Below are 24,947 nucleotides of genomic sequence, written 5' to 3'. Positions count from 1 at the left end.
TAGTCAGTGATTAGGAACTGCTAAAAATCTTGTGATCCACCTAAAAACGGTGAAAAAACCCCAGGTTGCTGCTGGTTCAGAAGATGTGTAAAAATTCCCCCTGTGGTTACCTGGTGTTTTTACAACATCCTATTAAGATCACCTTTTGCTGGGATTCGTTTGATGATGGTGCTTTAGGTGATGCAAATTAATTACATGAGTAATCCTTCAGATGTAAATGATTGACCAGCTCTGGGACTAAGACTGGACTGAGCTATGCCTGAGCTCTGGAATGAGTTCAACAAGCAAGGGAGGTCTACTCTGACCCTCATGACTCAGCAGAAGGGTCCCTTTTTACCTTTTTGCATTTTTCATCCCTTTGTAAATCATTCTGTCCCAGTTCTAACTCAATTTTCCTCTGAGTGTTTCATCCATGTAAAAAATGATAGAGTGGACCTTGACACTGAACTTTGCTAACTCACACTTCTAGAAATTCATGCTAAACATACTTTTGCTAATGGCTTTGATGATGATTCTGTAATGACCTAAAACCACTCATTGACAACACCATCAAGCTCAGGAACTGAATCCAAGCAATCATGAAGGTGCCATCCAGGGATTTTTCAAGGAAACTATACCCAAAAGAGAAAATGAGTTATGTTGCTTTCCAACTCTGAAAAAAGTATTTCTTGGTATAAATCGCTTCAGAATGAATTTACAATGTCATTCTCTCAGCCATTCTGTGAAATTACCCATGCATTACATTCTCAAAAGCATTTTATGCCATCTGTTTGGGATACTTAGTGTGAACATATTTGGGGGGTGAAATTAGTAATTATAAGAGGAGGAAATTAACATATTGGACTAATTAACAGCATCTTCTGGAAAAGAAACAGGGAAGATAACGAATTACAAAGCTTAATGTTTACTGTTCTCCCAGCTAAATAAAGATTGTTCAATATGGCTCTCCTTGGGTTTCTTTTCTTGATTTTTTTTGTCCCCTTCTAAAATATGATATCTGCACTGTGTCAAAGAACAGGAGCCAGAGAAAAGACTCAGACACTGCAGGCTCTGTGGTCTGGTTCTCTCCATCCACACTGCTGAATGGAGCTCACCAATGTTCCCGTGTGACACATCCTTGTCATTATCAGGGCTCAAAATGAGGGTTGTAACGCAGCTCACCTCATTTTGGAATTGAAATATTAGAGCAGACTTAGTTACAGAAGCTCATTATCCTTGGATCCCAATAAAGAAAAAGCACTTTGTTTCTGCTCCATTTTAGGTTTTAATTTAGGATTAAATTCTGCTTTGGTCTTTAACTGTACCAGTAGAGCTATACTGACCATGAAGAGGTGGTAATCATATTGCAGACCTCCATTTTTAGTGAGAAGGCTCAGAGGTGAATAGTGCAGACTGTTTGGAATATCCAGTTTTCATGGAGCACAAAACCAACATGTCATGGTGGTTTTAGAACCACCATGTTCTTGTTGATGATCCACCACACTGAGAAAAGAACATGGGTCCATGCTAAGCAAAAAAGTGGATTTTTGTCCCTAGGATGTCCCAAAGTTCTCCTCATGCTTATGCCTGAGGCTGACCATAGAGCAGACTTGGGGTTTACTATATTTGGGGTTTATTATATGCATGAACCCACTCTCAAAGCACAGAATGGGTTCACAGGATTTTAAAGTATGATAGGAAATATTTGTTCTAAAAAAGCTGCAGGTTGGACTGACTATAAAAATCTATTAATTTCAGAGCATTGCTTTACCTCTGATCAGTGATACTTCACAAAGTTAGTGGACTAGGCAAGAGGCTTCTGTGGCTCCTCCCTTCCCTTTTCCCATTAAAATTCTGTTTCAGTAGCCACTAGAGAAAATTCCCTGTGTCCACACATCACATAAACAGCCCAGAAAATTGTATTTTGGCAACAACTGAAAAATAAGTTGTTTGCTGACTTCTAAGACAGCCTGATGTGAAATTTGGGTTGTTTTTTTTTTTCTAAAATAGAAGCTCTGCTCAAGGAGAAACACTTTATTAATAAATAGCAAGTTTTACGACAATATTTACAAACACATTCAAGAGGCAAGGAACACCTAAAAGAAAGGTCCAAATATAGAACCTCATTTATCTTCCCTTTGTTTCCAGCTAGGGAATGGAATAGATGGTCATTAAATTGATATAAACAAATCTGCTACATGAGGCAGAGTTGCTCCCTGGAACACAATGGCACCAAGGGGCAGAGCTTGGGCTAGATTCATGATACAGATCAACACACCCATTTATATGCAAATTAAAGAGGCAGTTAAAGCTCCACAACTTTCACACTTCAGTCTGATATCTAGATCAGTTTATTGTCCTTAAAGAATTGATAAAGTCAGAATAAAACACCACTGATCTGACATATTTTACAGAAAGATTTTTAATTCTCTGAGCCTCGTTTCAGTTGTTGTTTCCCAGGGTTGGGGAACTGGCTGAATGATACCTACATTTTATTTTAAACTCCTCCCTCCACGAAGATTCACCAGGGAGGGAAAAAAAAGTGAGAAGGAAGGAAAGATACTTAGTTTTCCTCCAGAAGCACCATTTATTGCAGCACAGGCCCCCCAGTCATGCTGCAGAGGAGTGGCTCTGAGCGTGCTTCTCCCATTCTCCCTTCTGAAACAAAGCTGGATTCAGCTTCACAGCTCTTACAGCATCATTTTCATGCTGGTGTATTTTAGCCAAGAGACAAGTGCTTTGTCCTGCTCCTAAAAGCTGGTCTGGATAAATGGACAAGACACTTCAGCTACACTCATCTTCAGCTATCACATCACTCAGTGAATACTGCTAATTCAACAGATTAAACTGTGAGAACAGGCTGTCAGTAGATCCCCTGAAGCTCTCTCCAGGTGTGTGAAATTCCAAGTTCTCTTTGCTTGTCACATTGTCACCAAGGAAAAGCCAAGGCCAGAGGCAGAATGTTTATCTCAGCAGGAAAAGATGTTCCTGGAGCAAGGACACTTTGAAAACAGATCCTCCAGTAACAAGAAGCCACCAAGAAATGGAGGAATAAATACCTGTGACATTGGTGCGGGCTGACAAAGCTTCGCAGTACTTTTCCAGCAGAACAGACAAGGGCAGGTTCACAGAGGATTCACAGTGGAGAACTATCTGGATAAACAGAAAGAAACCAAGCAGGTAAAGCAGCAGCCTAGAACAGATTTTCTCATTCACGAGTACAACAACCCCCAGCAGTCTCAGAGCAGTTCCCATCCATGATTTATTCAGGCACAGACACCCCTGACATGGAAGGTTTGTGGTTATACTTGCTCTGCTCCAAGGCATCACATGGAATTCACCTGATTAATGCAGAAAACTGCAAATTAACCACCTCTTCTGGATCTCTCCTTGGGGGAGCTGCTCAGTGCCTTGAACAAAGCTCAGGATACACTTTGTCTCACCTCAAAGTTGACGCCTGAAATAGCAGAGCTGAATCACATCCCATTGAAGATCATGTGTTGAGTTTTTCAGTGAACTTTTAATTGGAATGCGGGTGCCAAAGACCTTTGCACATTGCAGAGATACAGCAATTGGCAAAGGGCAGTTCAGAGGGCTTGAAGAAGGTGTTTCCATGGAATATATAGGATAATTGGGCATCCCTGTAAGGTGTCCTGTGGCTCTTTTTAGCCAATGAAAGCCACACAAGTTTCTGACCCTCAGCATTCAGGGCTGAGCCTTCTACTGAGAAAGAGCAGTAATGCCAACGTGGACACTTTGAGAAAGCTGCAGGTTCAGTACAAGGCAGCGAACAACACCAAGTAAATTTTAGGAAATAGAGTTGAAAATCAATGGGGATATTTTAACTTTCACACTCTAAATGAAATTACTGAAGTGCCCATTGCAGACAGAGGAGAGAAGCCCACAGAGTTGTACACCAAAATATAAAGCCAAGTTTGGAATTCTGCTTGGAACAAGAGAAGCTCTTGGAAAGCCCTTTAAGAAAGGCAGAACGAAACGTGGCAGGAAAATTCAGGAGTCACAAATCAATGACAGAAAATTCCATTTTCAAACTGTGAAACAAAATCTTTTTGACTGTTTCTGAGGGGGATATAAAGCCATGGTAACACACAAAATACCTTTGCTTTTCTATTTACACAGAATGACTCCAACACAATTCAGGCAGCTTTTACTCAGGGAAATAACCCTACTCATTGAAGGCTGATGCTTTATTTCAGTGCTCTAAGGTGTGTTAAGTGATTGAGGAACCCATTTTATGTCACTGAATTCTCTGTTACTTAATAAAAAGGAGGGTAAATGCTCATTTCAACAGAATCCATCAGCAATGTCAGTCTCTAAAGAACAACTGCACCTTTTTCTACCTATTTCTCACTTTGCTGTTATTTTGCAAAATAGGAAGTGTTGAAGTACAAACAGAAAGCCTTTCTCAGACTTCATTCTTTCCATACAAACTCCATGAAGGTTCTGTTTCGCCTCTAGGGAGGCTCAAAACTCCTGCCTCCCATAACAAAACTCCCATGCATGGTCAGATGAAGGAGATAAAGGTGGTAAATCCAGGTCCAGATTCCACCTCCTGAGGCACGCAGCTCCCAAACCCAGACTCTGCAGTGGCCACGTCTCATGTCAGACACAGTCATGGGAGTTGACACAGCAGAGACATTTCTTCCCCTCCATCCCTCACCCCTCTGCCACCTCCCAGGCCAAAGCACTGCCTCACTTCAAAGAAGAAACTCGAGCCATCCCGTGTACTGTAAATACGCCGCGTGTCCAGCTGTGCCCTCCCCAAGACGATGGGAAAGAACAGACAGAGGTCAAGCTCAGCACAGCTTGGGCAGGAATAGGAAAGGTTAAATGTCACATTTGCCTTAGGGTCAGCTCAGGTTAATTTGGCTAGGAGGAAAAGTGCCTTCCACATATTATGTTACTTTTGGTTTCATTTTCACTCCTCTAAGCACAGGCAACAGCCTTGCTGTGTGCGAAACTTATTTTTTTAAAAAACTTGTGTTTAAAGCAGACAAATCCCAAAAGACTGAAAAACACCTCTTACTTAATAAAAAAAAGAAAAAAAAAAAAATATAAAGAGAGAAAAAACATTTCAGTAATGTAAAATTGTAAATTGTAAGTAATTGGGCCCAGGATGCACAGAAATTATATTTTGAAATACGGAAATAATCGCTTTGGGTCACTAATGCATGACTTTACTCAAACTGCATTTCTCTTAAAAAAGCTATTCCATAACCTCTGCCCACCAAATCAGTTCTTTTTTGTCCTGCAGATTTACCTAAATCATGCACAGAAATGTCCAACTTAATTCCTCTGAGCCACTGTGGACATTTATGAACAAATAAAACTCATGCACTGAGCCAAAGATTGAGGTGGAAATTAATCCTTTACTTTCCAGAGCAGGGACACCAAGTAAGAGCAGGCCAGCTCTGAGTCTTCAGAAAAAAATATACAGAGCCTTTGGTCAACTTTCCATTCACATCTGAGAGGACTCTGGGGAAAGGATGAATTGCTCTGTCACTGTCTGCCTCTCTCAGGGGCATTTTGTTGGACCTTTCTCTTTAGACATGGTCACTGCTCTTCATTAATTCATGAAAGATGATGCCAGAAGACATCAGCTATGAGACACAAGTGTTGCCTACTCTCAGTTTCCACCAGAATTTGTGGTTATTTCATCCAGGTTAGAGAGGATTTGTAACTTCATTTTAAGAAGAATTAACAAAGAGTCCTGGTTTGGAATACTGAGTTCCACTATGGAGCATTACAGAAATATAAAACCAAATGAACACTGGTGCTGTAAAAATTCACCTGCATGGGAGAGGTTGTCTTCTCCTCCCAAACATGGAAGAAATGGCTAGAGGAATATAAAGGGACGGCTTTGGAATATAAACCAGCCCCCAAAGCTATGGATAGGCCAAGAATGTCAATACAAGCATGGGGCTACCACAGAGACCCAGTGGAGCATCTGGTAAGTTTAAATATCTCACCGTAGGTAGCAGCAGAGCGGGTGAAGTCAGCAGGAGTGAAAGCTGTAGAGAAGGACTGCAGTGGAAAAGGATGACCCACAACAGTGGAACTCCCCTTGCCAAGGTGGAGGTGAGTTTGGAGGCAGTGGATGCTGCCAAACGTGGACAGATGCACACACTCCCCTTTCCCATTCTCACACAAGAGTTCCCAGATGCCATATTCCAGTGCTCTAATAAAAGCACTTGTTAGGCCTCCCTGTCAAACATCTGCTGGTGGCATGCTGAGAGGTGCTGACATCTGACACAGCCTCAAAGCAACAGAGTAAAAACTCTTTCTTAAAAAAATGCAGTTTCTAGTGCTGCCGAGGTCCCAGAGAGATCCATCCCATGGAAGTACAACAGCATCTCAGTAGAAAGCCACTCCCCAAAAAAGCAGTGGGATTTGTATTGGATAGCTTAGACTTAAAACAGAGAGAGCAACAGCTGAGCTGATCACAGGGATTCCTTTGGAATTCAGGAAGAGAAGCAGGAATTTTCCAGATGCAGTTCATCTGCAGTATTTTAAATCTTTAAATTGGAATGACCTCCACTGACTGCATCAGCTGGGTCTTATGCACTGTAAGGACAGGGTCACTTAGATGCATCCTTCCCAAATTTTCTTTAGACACTACATACGAAAGGAGAGGTCAAAACATTCCTAGAGAGGATGGTTGCAGAAGACACGAGCACATCACCATCTTATTTAATCATCTGTGCTCCTTCTTCCACTGAGCAAGCTGAAGTGACTTTCCAACATGAAAAAATGTGGGAGTTTCTGCCACAAAATGTGCTCAGTCCACAGCTGACAGGAGAAGGATCCACCTCATGTCTTCTTTGCCATGCAAGAATGAAGTCTTAGCCTGAACTACTCACTTTGCTCTCTATAAAGCCAAAGCATTTTCCCCTCCTGAGAAACCACCTCTGGCAGTGGCACGGATCATGTCAGGAGGGTGTTTCTTCCTACCCTTCATCCCTGGGAACCTCCACTGCTCTTAAGATTCCTACTTCAGCTTTTCCCATGGGTTTCCTTAAAATACCTGAGGCTGCAAATGTTACCTTGTTTCAACATCAAAATTGCAGCAAAACTGTATTCAGCACACAGAAAAGCTGCTGCTGAGCAGCTTTGCCCCAGAACTCAGGGAAAAAAAGAAAAAAAAAAGTGTGTGTGCGAAAAGGGAAACCTGCATTTAATTTTTAGTTCTTCAATCAGGCAATACAAATAAATTCACTCCATGTCCACATTGAGATTGAGTTCTCACCCCAACTTCTGGGATGGATGTGCTCAGAACAGTGGCCCAATTAAAAGCAAAATTTTTTTGTTTGTGTCCACAGAAGTTCATTTTAGGGAAACACAGCCATCTAACTTCACAATGAAAGTGTAATTAGTGAAAGAGCTCAACGTAGAAAAATCAAAGCAAATCCCACACTTCCTTGACAAAATCCTTCCTCTGTTTGAACAAATTTTCCAGGGCAGGTGGGCATCTGGCAAGTTCTACTTCACTGGTGTGTGGAAACAGATGCTTTGGGAGAAAAAACACCAGATTTTCCTTGGAATGCTCTTATAACAAATGCCAGTTTTCATCTGAGCACTCTTTCCTTCTAAGAGACGGCAACACATGGGAGAGAATGAGGAGAGCTGGAATATTTGCTGACTACTAATCACCTGAAGGAATATGCACAATCAGAGGAGTGAAAGCTGCTGCTTCAGGACAAAAACAGAGATTTGGACAGGAGAGGAAGGGAAAATCATCATTACAGTGCCCAGGATGGATTTATGTCCACTGCCATGTGGTTACTTCATCCACAAGATGCATCTGAAAGAGATGCTTATTAAAGAACAGTATTCAGAGCTCCAGCATGTTGGAAATACTTTGCTTTTTGGAGAACCAAAAAGGTCAGGCCTCCACATCAAGATGTCTCTGGCCTTTCTCAATACAGTAACTAAAAATCACTCGTGCAGCAGCACTTGGCAGTGTACAATTGTCTGGCTCGGCTTCACCAGAAAAATAATTTCCATTTGGGATAGAAAGTCTAAATACAAGTTTTCACAGGAGCCTGCAACCTGAAACCTGAGCCAGCTAAGGTTACTGTAAAGGGAAAGACTCTGAGCACTGTTCAAGAAAAATAGGCTCCTTTTCAAGTCATCCTTCAGCTCTTTAAACTCCCTCTGAATTAATCCAAGTGGCCACATAAAACATTGCTACTTGCTAGAGAACACCAAATGCTCCAGGAGACACTGCTCCATGATCTTGGAAGCCAGATGTATTCTGCAGCTCTTCCAGGAAGTCTGGAAAAAGAGACTGAAAGTCTGCATGGAATGGGAATTAGGACCCCACTTCAATAAAGCAACTAAACACATGCTCAGTTTTAAGGCATGAAATTAAATCAATCTTTATGCAAAAATAAATTAAAAAAAAACAACAAACCCTCGAGCATCTGCTGCACTGAGCCCACCAATGAACTTCACTGCTGTCTTTGAAACTTGGAGATCTGCCTTCAGTGAGCACTGCCTACATGCTCTGCTGAAGCAGCTTTTGGAGGGGAGGTTCTTTGTCCACTGAAATCCACGCAGGTGCTGAGGGATTTTCTAAGTTACAAGATACAAACCAAACCTGGTTAAGGCCATCCATGAGCTGCACTTGTCCAACCAGGTCTCTGAGCCCTTCCAAAGCAGCCTGAGATGCTAAAAATGGGCATAACTGCATTTGAACCACAAGCTGCAACTCTCCTGAAATGAAACTGTTTAATGGAAAGACTTTTCAGTTTCATGTCCTTGAAGAGTTTTGTTGGTCATTCCCCACACCTATGGGTATCATATTCAGAGCCTGGAAGGGGAGAAAGCCCCTCACAGCACTCTGCCTTCATGTCTGCCCCCTCCTTAGGTGTGCACATCAAACCCGTGAGTTCTTTTTTCCCACCCAATTCCCATTCCTATGAATCCTCTCAGCAGCTCCAATGGGATTCACCTCACCCCCCTGTTGCAGATGGCTTTGCTTCAGGCTCCCTAATGCTCCGTGGGAGAAGGAGCCCCTGTCAAGGAACAATCCATCACTTGTGCTTTAAAGATGGACTCCAGGATGAGGTAATTGTGCACTGGAGACAAAACACCCAGGGAATCCAGAGCAGCTCAAGTTTACAAGTCCTGTTTACCCAAGTGAATGCCAATACCTCCCTCATCTATCTCTTACCTACATGCAGAGCCTCTGCAAGGATCGTTCACCCATCCATTGTCACACTTCCAAAGCCACCCCTCACAGGCTCTCCCAGCTCCAGCTCAACAAATCTGAGCTCCTAATCTCTGTTTTTCAGGTCTTTGCCACCTGAAAAAGGCAAAAATCCATCTGGATCAAGACTTTATCAGCTAATGATATCTGCTCAGCTTCCCATGGAATGTCAACAGAGGTACCTCTGTATGCTTCACAAAATTTCCTGACAGGGATTTAAAAATGAGCCAGTGAGGTGGCACTGGATATCAGCAGTGAACTTTCTCTCCATTTTTTCTTTCCTTAAAGTGCCAAATCTTGCTATGGAGCACACTTTTAGATTTGAAAACCAAGTATCACAGTGAAATTTAACTCCAGGTCTGGAATTATCTTTCACTACCTGAAGGGGAATCACAGACTCTTCTCTGAGGAGTCAGATTCCTCTCAGGAGCTGACAGCAGAGCAACAAGACAGGCATCATTCACAAGTTGAAGTGAGGGAAAATTTCACAGGACATAAAAAATTATGCACCATGACAACGACTAAGCATTGGAAAAGAAATGTTGTAAAAAGACATTTCAGAGATGTTGTGAGAGCTCCATCTTTGCAGATTTTCACAGCCTAACTGGATGAGATTGATTTGGTTTTGGAACTAACCCTGCCTTGAGAAGGTGACTGGAAAAGGGACTTCTGGCAATCCCTCCCAGCACAAATTATTTTTTCATTCTTTGATTCTATATGATCTATAGTCCCTCTGTTATAAAGAACCACAGATAACAACTACTCCCCAAACCTTTCAATGGGCAATGCAGTAAATAGCTTACAGAAGTACCTTGAACAATAATCAGCAATCCAGAGGCTCTGAGGTTTCTCTCTCACTCATCTTTCTAAGATTTTTTTACTCTATTCAAGTAATTATAATTGAAATATTATGAAAATACTGTGAAAAGACATTTTTTAATTATTATTGTATTTAAAGATAGAATTTTCTTTTAATTTTTTTTTTTCTTTCTGAAGGGAAGAAATACTGCAAGTCTGACAAGATCTCAAAATCCTCATGAGCATACTTGTTCTGATAAAGCAGGGGATTCTTACACTTTGGAAATTGTCTCAAGTTCAAGCTGGACTAAACAGCTGATCTCCCAGCAGGTGAGTTTTGAGGTAGGATGAGGAAAGATCCTCAGTGCATCTGACTGGAAGCACACCTGGTGAAAATACTTTCCTGAGCTCTGAGGCACCACTCTCAGCAGCCAGAGGGACACCCTGGGCTCCCTCTCTGCTTTGAAAGTGCCAATTGATAGCAGAAGGAGCAGCCTGGTCCCTGGCAGGGATGTTTGCCCACGAAACAGGCAAGCAGCAAGGGAGGAGCTGTGATGGCCACACTGCCCAGCACAGCCCTGGAGTGGCTCAGGAGCCTCTGCTGGCCTGAGTCCCCTGAAACCCAAGTCATGCCCGGGCCTGGGATCTGCTCCTGCCACTCAAAGGGAATCGATACCTCAGCGAGCAGAGCCTGGCTGGCAGCCCCACAGGAAACCTGTTCAGGCCCGTCAGCACACTTCCTTTCCTTCCCTTTTGCCTCCTTTCCTCCTTCCTTTGCACTGGAAAATCCACCCCTGCCAGAGGACAGCACTTCCCAAGCTATGGCAGTGCAGAGGTAACAGCACTGAGCAACTCTCCTGCATCCCAGGGACCTGGGGAACAGCAACAGGATTATCCCACAGCCCTGGGAAGCAAGTGGCTCCTCTCCAGTCCTCTGGCACTTCAGCTACTATTACCAGGGCAAGGGTTTAGCATTGCAGTGAGGACAGCTAATGTATTTTAATCTCCATCTGCATTACTCACTATTTACTTTCCCGGCATACACAACCCAGAGTGGACAATTACTCAGCCAGCATTATGCAAAAGTTTATAGAGCTTTAATTTGCTTCATTTAATTACTTTCATTTTCTTACAGCTTCGTGGAAGAAGCACTTTTCATGCTCTTGAATTATCAAATGGATTTTCTTTCTTATTTAGTAAAAACATGCTGAGTTTCTGTGCAGGCACATGAGGCTTAAAGGATGTTTGGAAAGGCAGATTCCAAGTTCTCCACCCATTGAGCTCCACACCAGAGCAGCCAATCTGGGGAAGGAGCAGCACACTCCCAGCACCAGACCCTCAACGTTGGCTCCTCTGCACAGCAAGGAAGGATTTGGGAGCCAGAGATCAGGGCAGGACATTGAAATCCATCTCTGTGAGGTGGTTTTCTCTCTCCCTTCCACAGCCCTTTCAAAATGGACCAGCCTTTGGGAAGATCCAGCAGAACATCTGCTTGTGAGAGCCAACGCCAGAGAACTGAGCAGTGCTTACCACAGAACATGCTTCGTGTCAAAGAGCATTGCAGGGAGCATCTCACAAACATCCCCAAGCTGGCACCATGAGCTAGAAATTAAATTTTCATGTATTTGGACGTGAGTGACGAGATTCAAGCAGTCACCTGAAGGACAGTTCTGTCTGTTGATTGATCTACTTTCTATTTGTCTTCCCTGGTAACGAGGACCACAGCCAAATTTATCCAACTTCTCAGAGAAGAAAATTAAAACATTTTACCCAACATTTTCCAATTTAAATCAGTTACTTTCAAAGCTGTTGAGATTAAAAGAATTATTAGCAGTGAAAGAAAGTAATTCTGTATAAAGAAATAGTTTGATAAAGCAAACCATCACGAAGTGTTTAGTTGTCATGAAGAGAAAGATAAGGAGGCAAAGACAATGTTTATGCAATGCTTTAACACAGGGCACTGAGTATCCACATGAGGCAGGGAGGTGAGAGTGGCTCGCTGGACAGCTCCAGCTTTACATCCAACAATTAATATTTGCACTTTAAGGAAGAGGAGACTACATTTGGGATTAAAAGTGGTGTAAATTACAAGAAAGAAGGACGTGGACACAATCTGTTACAATTTATAGACGTGGTGTGGAAAAGGAAATTCCTGCACCAAAGTCATCTGCTGGATAAACTTTTAATCTAGAGTAAATCAGCTTTCCCCCTAAATCTTCTTGGGTTTGCAGTGCTGCAAAACCTGAAAGTGATATAAACTAAAAAGGAACAGATTCAGCAGCATGTGCAGCCTGTTGTTACCACCCACACTTCCTCACCTCCCCCTCTCCCCAAAAAATAAGATCTGCAGTACTATTAAAAGAATCTAGAAATGTGCAAATGTTTGTTCTAATACAATATTTTTAAAATATTTGGTTTACTAATATGTGGGGCAAAATGAAAATAAAAAGAAAACAGAAAAATGCATCCTTAATAAGTCCATATCACTACTCCCCAGCTTTTCTCGTGGTGAATCTCTCAGTTCAGCACATCAGCAGCAGGAACCCACAGTAATCCCTGGCACAAAGAGCTGATCACCAAATTCAAAGCAATAAAGAGTTGGCCTTAGAGGAAAACCCCTCTCTGGGGCGCTCACGGCGAGCCCAGAGCGATGGCAGCACAGCGCTCTCCATCTAAGCCAATAAATCAAGCAGTGCAAAGGTCTGTTTTAAGTCTTTAATCACTTCTACTGTTAAATTTTTAGAATGGCTCCTGGCCACATTTCTGCCCCAGGCAATCTGGTGGTATCTCAAACACTTCCTGGGAATGATCTGGGAGCTAGGGAGCACCATGGACCAGCTCCGTGCACAGTCTGCACCACATCTCCTTGGTTTAGAAGCTGAAGGAGCTCTATCACATGAGCACAAGTCACTCTCTGGCATTTGTTTCTGAAGGCTGGAGAGCTTTCCTGGAGATAGGATAGACTGTAGCAGTGGAGTTAGAACCTGTGAGGCTGAAATGAAAATTCTGCACCTGGTAATGCACAGCCTGCAAAGAGATCCCTGCTCTCTCTCCCTCCACGACCATGCTCTGGTTTAGAATATGAAGGTCACAGAGTTTAGAGGACTTGATCATGACATTTCCTCTGCTCTTGACAGGATAATAATATGTAAGCAGATGCCTTATATGCACAAAAGCTAAAGCTGCTTTCTTGCTGGCTAAGGGCAGGGATGAACATCATCACTGAAATGTTTTATGGCAAAACTTCAGCCAGCCAACCCCAGCACACAGCCACCTCCCTCCAACACCCAATAACTGCCATGGGATGGTTACAGACCAAACCCTGACAAAGTACTGCTCCAGGAAAGGCTTCTCCTGATGAGATGTTTATGCAGCATTAATTCACAATAGGGCTGAATTTTGGCAGCCTCAGACCAGGAATACTATTTAACCTGTCATCACTGGCTGATACACTCACACTGCCCAGGCTCTTTTAACAGCTCCAGGAGAACAAATAAATGATAGCAAGCTTTGCTTTTGGTTTTGATGAATAATCCCCCCCCTCTCCAAATTGCATGAACTTAGCAAGGACTTTATATAAAAATGTCATAAGACTCATTTGCCTTCGTTTTATGGTTTGTTTTTTGTTTCCTACATTCAGTCAAATGTGTTTTCAAGTGTATCACACGTTCAGAACTCCTTTAAGAGAACATAAATCTCAGCTCAAGTCTTCACCCTTTTGCTGACCAGCCCTGTGAAATCTGTCAGGTCATTTGCACCAGCATTTTCATGTGGCAGATCTAATTCTGTAGCAGAAACCTGCCACATTTCGTGGGCGTTGCAAACCTGCAGCTCCCATAAAACACAATTGCTCGGCTGCTGTGAAAACTTAAACTCCCTTAATTGGGTGAAGGCCTGCTCCCACAAGCAGCTATTTCTTTCCTCAAATGCACAAATGTGAATAAAGTCACTGACTTAGAGTCTACTTTCGAGTGTTTTCAAGTTAAACGGGAACTTAAGAGCTTTGGCTTTGAGCCAAAGTTTTAAAACACTGCTCTTAAGCTTCTTGGTGCAAAGTTCCCTCCAGCTGTAAAGCAGAGATCCAGATTTACTGACAACATCCAGGGATTTAAACACTCCCCAAAGGAGCAGCAAAAGCTTCTGTTACAGCTGGAGCAACCAGAGCTGTTCTGAAACTGAAGATTCAAAATGTTATTTCCCATTCAGGTATACATGAGCCCCTGTAAGATGCCAGCATGTTCCACCCAAACAAGTTCCTCTATAAAAAAAACAATACACTCAGAGTTCACATTTATTGGACTAAACACATTTTATGACTTTTTGATCCTTAATCTACTATTTTTTCTCCCTTTTTTTTTGAGGCAGCTTTGTTTTCAAAGCAGTGAAGTAACTACCAAAATCTGCAGAAATAATTCAAATGAAAAGTTGCAGTAGAACTGGAAACCTGGAAAATCCATAGATTATATCCACAGAGGAAACACATGAAATTTCTTGATTCATTGAGAATGGATTAGTCTGGCTAAATGCTCAGTACCTGAGTACTTCTGATAGCCTCACTAGCAAGTCCCACAGTCTAAAGACAAACAGATATTTTTATGGACCAAAATAAATCAGTAAAAGAAAACACAGTCTGGGAGAGAAAAGGGACTAAAAAAAAAGATCAGGAAGAAGTGGGGTTGAAAACAGCAAGTGTGTTTTCAGCCCATGCCACTGTGATCCCATGTGCACTGATCTCTTCCTTCTTTTGGAGATTAAAAAAGCCTGACACTGGCGGAGGTGAGAAAGTATTCTCTCACTTCTAAGAAAGCTACTGCAAAAAAAAAAAAATTAAAATTAAATTGTTGCTTGTCTCTGAAGCCTGTTGTTGACCTGGCTTTTATCCTTCTTTCTAAATTCAAGAGGGGAGAAAAAACCAAACAAACCCCTGAAATAAACAAACAAAACCCCACAAAAAAATCCAAAACCCAAAGCAAAGCAAAATAGACAGAACTTAAGGAAACAGAACAGTTTTTCTTTCTTTATCTAAGGAAATGTTAAAGATAGACCAATTACACTGCGGTTCAGAAGGGTCACTGCCACTTTTTTTTAAGCTGTGGGAACAGCCTTTACAAATTCTGCACAGGTTCAATGCTGCTTAACCTCTCACGTTTTCCTTTCAAGTCTGGCTTAATCACACCTGAAACCGTCGCTCAAAACAAGCCACCAAAAAGCACTGGGAAAGCTTTTGAAGTCTAGTCCGACCTGATCTCCACCTCATCCCAGCATCTCCCAGGGGGGATGCTGGTGATGGAGAAGGACCAGGCGGAAAAGCTTCCTGCGCTTTCACTCTGGAGAAAGTCGGATCAAGTGCCTGGCAGGGTGCGTGGGCTGAGCCCTGCCCATCGGCACCCCTGAGTGCCGATCCCTGCTGGAGCGCAGGGTGCCCGGAGAGGCACCGGGACAGAGGCCGGGCACAGCGGGCACGGCGGGGAGCGGAGAGACGGGAGGGAAAACCCCTTCCCGCTGGGGCAAGGAGCTGCCGCCACCCCAGCGGGGTCCCTGTGCTGGCACCACTTCTGGCAAGCAAAGGCGGCTGTTTCACAGGGAAGGGGACACTAAAAATGGCCCAGGGGCTCTGAGGGGGACCCAGAGGGGAGCGGGCAGAGGGTGTCTCTGAGAGCACCTGTGATGGAGCAGGCAAGGGCCGCGGGGCCGGCGGATCCCCGAGCAGCACCTGCAGGGAGCGGTGCCCGCCCGGGCTGTCCCACAGCCGGGGACGCACCTGCGAGGGCGCGGGGCACGGTCCCCACACGGAGCCCCGAGCGCCCGGGGGCTGCCCCGCTGCGTTCCCCGCGGCCCTGGGGCGTCCCCCCGTTCCCTCCCGGTCCCCGGCCCGCGCCCCCCGCCCCGTCCCCGTCCCCGTCCCCGGCACTTACGGGCAGGAGCAGGAGCGCGGCGGCCGCTGCCGCGGGGAGGCTGTGCTGAGGCGCCCGCCCCGCCATGAGGGCTCGGGGGGTGCCCGGGGCTCAGCCGGACCCTCGGCGCTGCCCCGGCGCCGGCATCGCCCCCCGCCTGCCGCCCTTGACCCCGGCCCGCCGTCCCAGAGCCGAGCCCGGCGCTGCCGGCGCGTCCCAGGGCAAACCCCCGGCAGGGAGGGAGGGAGAAGGGGGAGCCGAGCCCGCCCTCCGCCCAGGATTCCTCGGGGATGGAGGCGGCGGGGGGCCCCCGGGGGAGCGCGACCCTCACAGCCTCCAGCAGCGAGGGGGACCGTGCTCTGCCCCGGCTCCGGGCGCCGGGGGGTTCCCGCTCCGTCGGGAGCTGGGTGGAAGCGGGGCCGCACCGCCCGCACTCGTCCAGCAGCACAGGGGAGCCCCCTCGCCGAGCTCGGAGAGTGATGGAGATCCCTCTTCCCCCAGCACTGGGGACGCCTTCCACACCAGCTTCCAGAAATAACGGGGATCCTCCTCCACCCTCCCATACACTGGAAATTCCACTGCCTCCAAAGCGTCCAGCAGCAAGAGGATTTTCCCTGCCCAAGGCTCTGGGTGCTGTGCGGATCATTTTCCAAAATTAGGTGCAATGGACGCAGAGCCCCAAGAACATTAATAATCCCTTCACCACCACCTCAATCTGCCAGGCAATAGGTAAAATGTTAACCCCACTGCCTGAAAACTTTCAGGAGCAACAGGCTTCCCCCAGTGCCCAGGTACAAACTGCATTGTGCACACAGTACATTTAGAGGTGTTTCATAAAAGCAGGGAGAGCAACTCTTTGCTTGAGCACATAGGATGCTTTTTAAGCTAGAAGTTTAGATTAGATTCTAGGAAGAAATCCGTGTCTGTGAGGGTGGGGTTGCCCAGAGGAGCTGTGGCTGTCCCATCCCTGGAAGTGTCCTAGGCCAGGTTGGACAGGGCTTGGAACAACCTGGGATGGTGGAAGGTGTTCCTGCCCATGGCAGGATGGTTGAAACAGGATGATCTTTAAGCTCCTTTCCAACCCAAGTCTTTCTATGATTCTATGTCAGCCTACAAGGCTGAGAAGGAAAGGAAGAATCCTCCCTGACATTGTGCACTGTGAACTACCTGCCTGTTCTCCAAGAGTAATGGGACACCCCTGAAGCCCACCATGAAACATTACCAGGTGTGATGAGGTCCTACACCTCCAAGATAATGAGAAGCAAGTCTCCCATCTTCCCCTGTACCCCAGGGCAAAAAGGTTCTGGCTTACAGGTCACCAAATTCATTAGCACACCTTTGCCAAAGTCTCCAAGACTGTGGGGCACCTCCTCTGCTATTCCCAGCTGCCATGGGAAGCCCTTTTATCCTCAGCATCAAGCCTTTTAGGACTCTCCAGTGCACGTACACACTTCTATCTAGGTAACCCCAAACCTGCCTGATTGGCTGATCCTTGTGCACTCGGTTTATGAAACAAAATACTTTTGTCCTGCTCTTATCTACAGATGCTTGCCAGGCTAGACCCCTGTGCAAGGAAGGCAGAGCAAGCTCATCCCTCATCTTCCTGCTGACTTGGCCAAGGAACTTCTGGCCCTCTGGTTGTTCTGGGGTGGATGTTGATGATCAAGGAATTGGAATCTTACAGTTTTGGATGCCTGACCCTGTTGGGCCCCAGCTCCTGGGTCTAGCAGAGTTATCACGCCCTGCCCTCCGTGTCCACTTGGGCCTCTCCATACAATGGATGTGTCTGTGGCATTGTTAGGTGTGGGCATCAGGCCAAGCCCTGGGCTTCCCAGTGCCAGCAGTGAGCCTAATAAGATTATCTTCCCCTCTGCTCCACCCCATCTGCCCAGAGGACAGCCAGCTGTGTGTGAATCACAGTCAGAACCTTCCTCCAGCCACAGCTGGGACTGTCCCCAAAAGCCCAGCTGTGTCCTGAGGCACACAGCCCTCAGTCACGGGTCTGGGGTAGGAGCAGACAGGACCGGCTCCTTCCCAGCCCAGCTGGATTTCCTCAGGGAGCAGTGACATACCCTGCCTGTGTAGTCACCTGTTGCCAGCTGTTTCCTTCAGGGAGATGATGCCTTTTCTTCCTTTTCCTCCCCAAGACAGTGCCTTTCCACAACCCTCCTTGTTGTTTCTTGGGGATTTTTTAATCAAAATCAATTGGCATAAAGGTCATAGTGGCACAGAGCAAAGTGTTCCATCAAATTCTTAGGGTTTGCAAAACCTTAGCAAGTCTTACCCAGATGCAGAAATACCTGGACATCTTCCTTTAAGGCCTTTGCTGAATTATTTTGCTTTTTCTCATATACTCAGAAAGGCATAAAACAGCCTCTGACTCTCTCTAAAACACCTACAACAACACTTACATTGCTAATTTCCTATTGTATTTTCTTTTACATTCCTAAAATCCCATTTAGGACAGCATGAAGATTCCAGCAAGGAGATGGGCACTTATATGCACTAGAAAACTTGGAATCCTCCTAAGAGACTGGCAAAAGTTCTCACAAAGCAGCATTATTTTTCCTTTTCCTCTGATTATTCAGCAGTTTGAATACTTGTAAATATTTCAGCTTGCCTAGTTTTCCCTCTTCTGCCTGTTGCACACCAGCATTTGTTTCCTTTCATTATTAAAAGAAAACAAAGCAATATCCCAAAGTTGCATGCTTCCAATTAATATGAGTTCGTTCATGAAAATGCAAAAGGGAGGAATATATCCAGCCCAATTTTTTATTGCATTTAAACATCCACCTCTGGGACTGGAAACTCACACGTGACAGGATTCCATGAACTCATGGGAATTGGTAAAAGAGGCCTGGAGCTGCCTGTGCACACACATCAAGTGCCCTGGAAGCAGGAAGGTTTTCCATGACTTTCTATTATGATTTATCTGTGTTTATTGCACTGTCCAGAGCCTCAGAATCTTAAAAGTTGTATTGAAACAGAGCAAAACAACCCCAAAATTGTGACTATCTAAGGATTAAACAAATTATTCCTGCAGTCCCGTGCCTGGGTCTTTTCTCCTTGCAGCTGGGTTGCAAAGTCCAATCAAAGATTTTTGTTGTGTGGGTTGCTTAAAAGGTCACTCCCCTTTGGATACTCTTTTAGGGCAGAATTCATATTGGAGCTTTTCCTTCATTCAGGGCACTCTTCTCCCAGTCATGTCATTTTATAAATCTTGCAGGATCCTGAATCCTACTGGCTGGATTTGTGGGTGAGGTTGGTCGAGGTTAACATGGAGACAGAGATGAACAGACACAGATCCCCCCATGTGTGGATAAGGCATGCAAAATGTAAGCCTTGTTCTTTAAAGGAAACACACCAAGACCCCTGAGATCAATACTTGGGGGCTCAGGAATGCAGGAGAAGACAATCCTGATCAGCTGGATGGAGTGAATCTCCACATGGGGTCATGACAAGGATCCAATTGCTCAGTTCTTGCCCAAGTGACTCTCAGCCATGGCTTGCAGTTGTGCCCATACAAGGATAACCCCCTTTTGCTTGTTTTGTGGTGATTTTTATTCCTCTTTAAAGCTCCTGAAAGAACCTCAAGTCTAAGCATTCCCAGGGCTGTCAGTGGTGAAGCTGTACAGAAAGAATCCTCACTGGAGAAAGGGCATGGCCAGCTCTTGGTGTCACATCTAACACAAGGTCCTTGCTGTGTCCATAACCCTGAGGAATTTCTACAATACCATGAAATAACTTGAAAAACAGTTTTAATAACAACCACAAGCATCACACAAGACATCAGTAACCAAAGGGTGAAGTTGGGCTGAATATCTCTCTGAAACACTGGAGGACCTCTCAGAGGGATGAGATGTCTTCCAGTTACAGGAAAACATCAATAAATATCAAATACATCTCTTCAGGTGAGTTCCTTCTTCTGTGGGTCCTCACTTGGGGACAAATTGTGTCCCATTTGGAACTTGGATAGGTTTTAGGCCTTTTGTGCAGGAAATCCAATTTTAATTATGTATCAGATGTTTTATTCATCCCCTAAACTAATAAAGTTAGACCCCTTTCAGAGATGGGACAGCTCAGAACATCTACAGTTCTCTGGAAGTGTTATCCTGCCCTGTTCCCTCCCTACTGCATCGGTTTCAGCTCTGTTTCAGAGTGGCTGGGGAATTGATCTGGGCATGCCAGACCTGGAAAAGGCCAGGCTGGGAGAAGGAATGGGAGGAGTTCCCCCTGCTTCTTGCAGAATGAGTGAATGCCATGATGACATTTGAAACCAGAATAATTTCTGCAAGGGAGGAAAGTTAGCTGGGGGGTTCTTATTAATTATGAATATGATGGTTTCCTGAAATAATGGTGGGTCAGAGTTGGTAACGAGCACGGCTCAGGAAAACACAGATTACTCTGACAAAGCAAAGGCACAGAGCTTCTTCCTCTTCAGTAGGTCAGTACTTCCAATTGCATTGGAAGGGGGGATGTAAGTAGGATGGAGGAAAAAATGGTGATATTTAAAGAAAGTTCCATTGTCTGAAATGGTTCCTAATAGTGAAGTCTCTGGGGTGTAGTAAAAAACTTGGGAGTGGGGAGAAAGAAAGAAAATGAGCTGAAAGCATCACCCCTTCAGCATAAAATAGATTTTCTGGCTTTCTTTACTATGGAACTCATGTGGCCGCTCTATTCTCATGGAATAACACAGGGCTTTTCTTCGTGCTCGGTGTTTGGCACATCCTCTTGTCAAGGAGATGCAATTGGCTCTTCACTTCCCCAGGGCACCACAAACCTCAGCGAGCACCGAGCCCATGTGGGCTGGGAGAATTGTTCTGGTGGCTGCAGGGCTCCACGTGTTCCCTTTTCCCCAGCCAGCTGTGGGACAGCAAAGCTGCCACATCTGGGGATGCTGATCTGGGTACTTGGGGCTTTCAGGTGCCTTGCTCCAGGCTGGGAAGGACAACTGGCAGCCTGGACACAGTTCAAAGTTCCCTGGGAAAGCAGTTTCAAAGATAAATTTTAAAAATATGGTGAAAAGAGATGTTTCACTTTAAAAATGGGGACGGGGGGAAATGTGTCATGAGAGGAATCATCTAATTTGGGTTCAGAATTTCAAGCCACACTGAGTAAGAAGAGCCACACCTCTAAGTAGATCTGACATTTTGATGGATTCTTGGTACAATTTGATTATTTCCAAATAACTTTCAAGTTACTTCTGTGGAAATAAATCTTGGCTTTTCCAAATAGCAGTGAGAAATGGGTGATTCAGCCTCTTTCTTTCATGCTTTTATCAGAAATGTCTTCTGAATTTTGCATTTAGATTGCAGGGTTCACCTGTATTTTATTATACTGAAAGAGATCTGGCATTGGACAATCAAATGAAGACTGAGACAGTTCCTGCATCCAGCTTTAATTGATTGTGATTACACTAAAATCTGATTCATGTATTTTCTGCTGAAGTTTTTTTCTTCAGGATATAATTTTTAGGATTCTTTCCTAAATTTTGTATTTGTTTTCCCCCTTGACAGACAATGTCTTCATACAATGCTTACTCTTCAAGGGGTGATTTTTTAATATCAGCAGTCTTAAAATAAAGTAAATAACACAACTTAAGGGCTAAACCCCCAGTCCTTTTAGCCTGAAATAATTTATAGGTTATTGTCAAGGCCTCAATAAGAACTTTTATTACAATACTTTGGGGAATGTAAAGCAAAACTGAAAGATTTACTGCTTTGCAAAGAATTAATGAAGCTTATTCCTTTCCTTTTCCATTTCCCTTCCTCTTTAGATTTTTCTGGTTCAATATTAGGTCTGGATTTTTGGGCTCAAGTAAGTTATTCATCTTCAGCTTGCTATGTCCCCTTACATGCTAGAGTGGCTTTCATTCTGTCTTGAGACACCCAATCTAGTCCTGCAATTTAAATGTTACTATGGACAGGATTTCTCTTGTGGACTGAGATAAATGACTATAGGTGTCTCAATATTTTAATGCTGAGCTCATATTGTAGTGAGTGGAGATCTAGGGAACCCAATGAAACAAAAAAAATACTTTTTTGCCTAATAGAGATATCTTCTGGGGCTCACTCTCATTTCTGACAAGTTTCATCATTGTCTGAGAAACCTCCCTGCTTAAGTGCAACTTCACCAGACAAACTTTTGGGAGGATCCTTCCCTTGACAGGCTGCTCTGAATTCCTTGAGGTCTCAATTATTTTATCAGCTAAGCTGTCAGCAATTTCTGTCCCCAGATCTGCCAAGTCACTTTAGGATTTTTCCTTGTGTGGGGTTATCACTCAGCATGTCAGGAATTTCCTTAGAAAAACTTTTTTTTTGTCAGTGCAATGTTTGTTTTATATCTTGCCATCACCTGACAATGCTGCTCGCTTACCTTTCGCAGTGAAAGGTTTGAAAATCACTTATTTTTCTCCTTTTTTCCACCAAGAACTGTTTGCAGGCTCTCTGGAATTTCACAGCACAACAAAAAAACAAAGAGGTTCATGATATTTCTTGTCATTCTTGCTTGACACTGTCAGTGTTAGTGGAGAGGAGTTTCACTCAGCAGCTGGCAGGTGAATGAATCAGAAGCAGGTTTACAAATACTCATTTGTCAGTCACAGCAATAATACTCCAATTTTACACTCTGTAGCCATGTGGGTTTCAGTGAATCCACATTGGAGGTACGATGGGAGAAGAACCAGGCTTAGTGAGTGTAAGAATCCATGAAATGGGGATTTTCTCCATCCACTTGTCTAGAATTCAGCTGTCAACATAATTTATCTCTCTTTGTCTCTAGCCTAATGGTGCTGTGTCATCCCTGAAGAAAAGCATCACTCTTTTCCCAGGAATAGCTGCCTTCTATTTTGGATTGTGCTTGCTGCAGTTTTTTTCTATTCTGAGTGCCTCAAGTGACTCAAAGGATGGAGGCAAATGCATTTGTGTTACTTCAGACTTAAAACTAAACATCACGGAATCCCAGAATGGTTTGAGTTTGAAGGTACCTTAAAGCTCATCTCATTTCCACCCTGTGCCGTGGGCAGGGACAGCTCCCACTAAACCTGTCCATCCAGCCTGGCCTTGGACACTTCCAGAGATGGAGAAGCTTCTCTGGGAAACCTGTGCCAGTGTAACATTCTAAAAAAAAAATGAGGATTAGGCATCCCTGTGAGTTAGGACTCTCAGGCTGGACATAGATACAACACTTATGGTCCTGAATGTGACTTAGAGTTTGCTTCTGCAATTTTCCATTGATATACAAACTCCTTGCAAAAATCATGCTGCCAAGACACTGCTAAATAAACAACTTATTTATCTTCTGGTAGAAAGGAGAAACAAGGAACTTGCACATCATTTTTTTTTTTTTTTTTCCTTTTGCTTCTCGCCCTTCAGCCGTCTCAGTGTTGCGAGTCACTGGAGCCAGCAGCAGCACAAAGCTCCATGTGGTAAACAATGGGTCTAGAAATGATGTTGATAAATAGAAATGAATGCAGGCACACAGACTGAATGCTAAACAGAGGTTCCTGTTAGCAATTCAGTCTCTGCATAAGACATTCACAAGGTGTCCAGTGTGGGACCCTAAACTTTTAACAAGGGCATAGGAAATGAGATGTCAGCTCCTAAGACATCTTATGGCTCAACAAATTATCATCAAAGGTAGGACTGGGCTGAAAAAAGACATTATTTATTAGGTGTCTATAAATGATTGGGTTTCTCCATTCCCCCTTTGCAGTCAGTGGATGTCTGAGCAACGCAGTCAGAGCAGCCCAGCTTCACTCCACAGCTCCCTAAACTTGGTGTCTGTGGCCCATCTGAGGACTCACATCCCACTTCTGTCTGTTTCTTCCCATGTCTGTGAAAAAGGCTGAAGACACTGAGTTCAGATGGGAATTGTAGATAACTGAAATTAGGTGAATCCCACCCAATCTTCAGAGGCAGAAGAAATCACGCTGCAGATGTTACAACTTGCCACACACTTTGCTGTTCCTCATTGCCACAGGATTAGGACAGTTCACAGTGACTGATGCTCTGGCCCCACACCCTTAAACACTCACTGAGAGGCACCAGCTTTAGGCATGAAAGAATTTGATTTCTGAAACCTGTCTTGTTCACAGCAATTAATTAGTGCCACCTTTGGCAACACTTCCCTGTGATGAACATCTGGCTCCCAGCGTGTGAATCAAAGCTGTTTGTGCTGCCTTATTGTACATGAGAGCTCTTCCAGGCAGGAGAGCTGGAGAACCTGTTAGTCACTCATGTTAATATTCCTTTAAATATTACAGCAATCAGCCTCAGCAGTTTCAAAGGGTCTGAAATTTTACAGAATAATGCTTCACTCAGGCAGCACCTAATTAAAATGCATGCTGGTGGGCCTACTGTGGGATTGTTTGTCTTATTTCTTCTGTCCTGGCTGACTATCAGTCAAAATCCCTTTCCAGAGCAGCTCTCTGCATCAGATTTCTTTATCTCACAACTTCTTCAATGCAGAAATAATAGCCTTGTTCACACTGCCTTAAACTAGGATGGGTCAGCCTTTTCCGGGCTGCACATCCTGGGTGAGGATTGGAACCTCTCACCTGAAGGGTCAGATGAAGTTCCAGGGGATCCTCCATTGCCAGTTAAAACAATTTGGCTTTTTGGGCCCACAAAATTAATTTCTAGTTTTACCCCAGTGTTTCCATGGACACTGCAGAGAAGGTGGCAAAGTGGGTGGACTCAGCCTGTGGATTAACCAGGAAAACATTTCATAAAAATATAGACACTCCTCTAAAATTCTACCACTTATTCATCATAGCAGAGCTGATGCTACCCAAGCACTTAGAGAAATTTCCTTCCAGCACTTTAAGGAAAAGATTTTTTGCTGGTTGCTCACCACTTTGCATCTCTAAACCATCTTTTCATCCATCTACTCTCCTATTTTTTCAGTCCAGCCTGTACTGAGCTGCTGTGTCAGCACCCTTTGCAAGCAGCATTTTTGTGAGTTATGGTAGCAGGAAGGGGATGAATCATTTCATGTTTATTTATCAGAGACATGGTAATAAATAATTTCCTTTTGCTCAGAAA

At 44.3% G+C, this 24,947-nt stretch overlaps 1 protein-coding gene across 3 annotated transcripts in view; it reads right to left on the bottom strand.

The window, feature by feature from the left end:
• The window catches only part of CRHR2 (corticotropin releasing hormone receptor 2), a 138,360-nt gene extending 122,239 nt beyond the window's left edge, over positions 1–16,121 (bottom strand). For 2 of the 3 annotated variants that reach the window (XM_058830968.1, XM_058830970.1), the window contains exons 1-2: positions 15,925–16,121; positions 3,039–3,132 (exon numbers count right to left, since the gene is read on the bottom strand). In XM_058830968.1, the coding sequence (XP_058686951.1) occupies positions 3,039–3,132; positions 15,925–15,990 (160 nt within the window). In that variant the 5' untranslated portion in view covers positions 15,991–16,121. Of the gene's footprint in view, positions 1–3,038; positions 3,133–15,924 lie in introns of those variants that run through there. The other variant, XM_058830971.1, reaches the window with a different exon arrangement.
• Positions 16,122–24,947: the final 8,826 nt, after the last annotated feature.

The sequence above is a fragment of the Poecile atricapillus genome, chromosome 2 (assembly GCF_030490865.1).
Source record: "Poecile atricapillus isolate bPoeAtr1 chromosome 2, bPoeAtr1.hap1, whole genome shotgun sequence".
Classification (NCBI taxonomy): domain Eukaryota; kingdom Metazoa; phylum Chordata; class Aves; order Passeriformes; family Paridae; genus Poecile; species Poecile atricapillus.
Note: the sequence above shows the minus strand (reverse complement) of the source record. Positions and strands in the feature narration are given on the sequence as shown.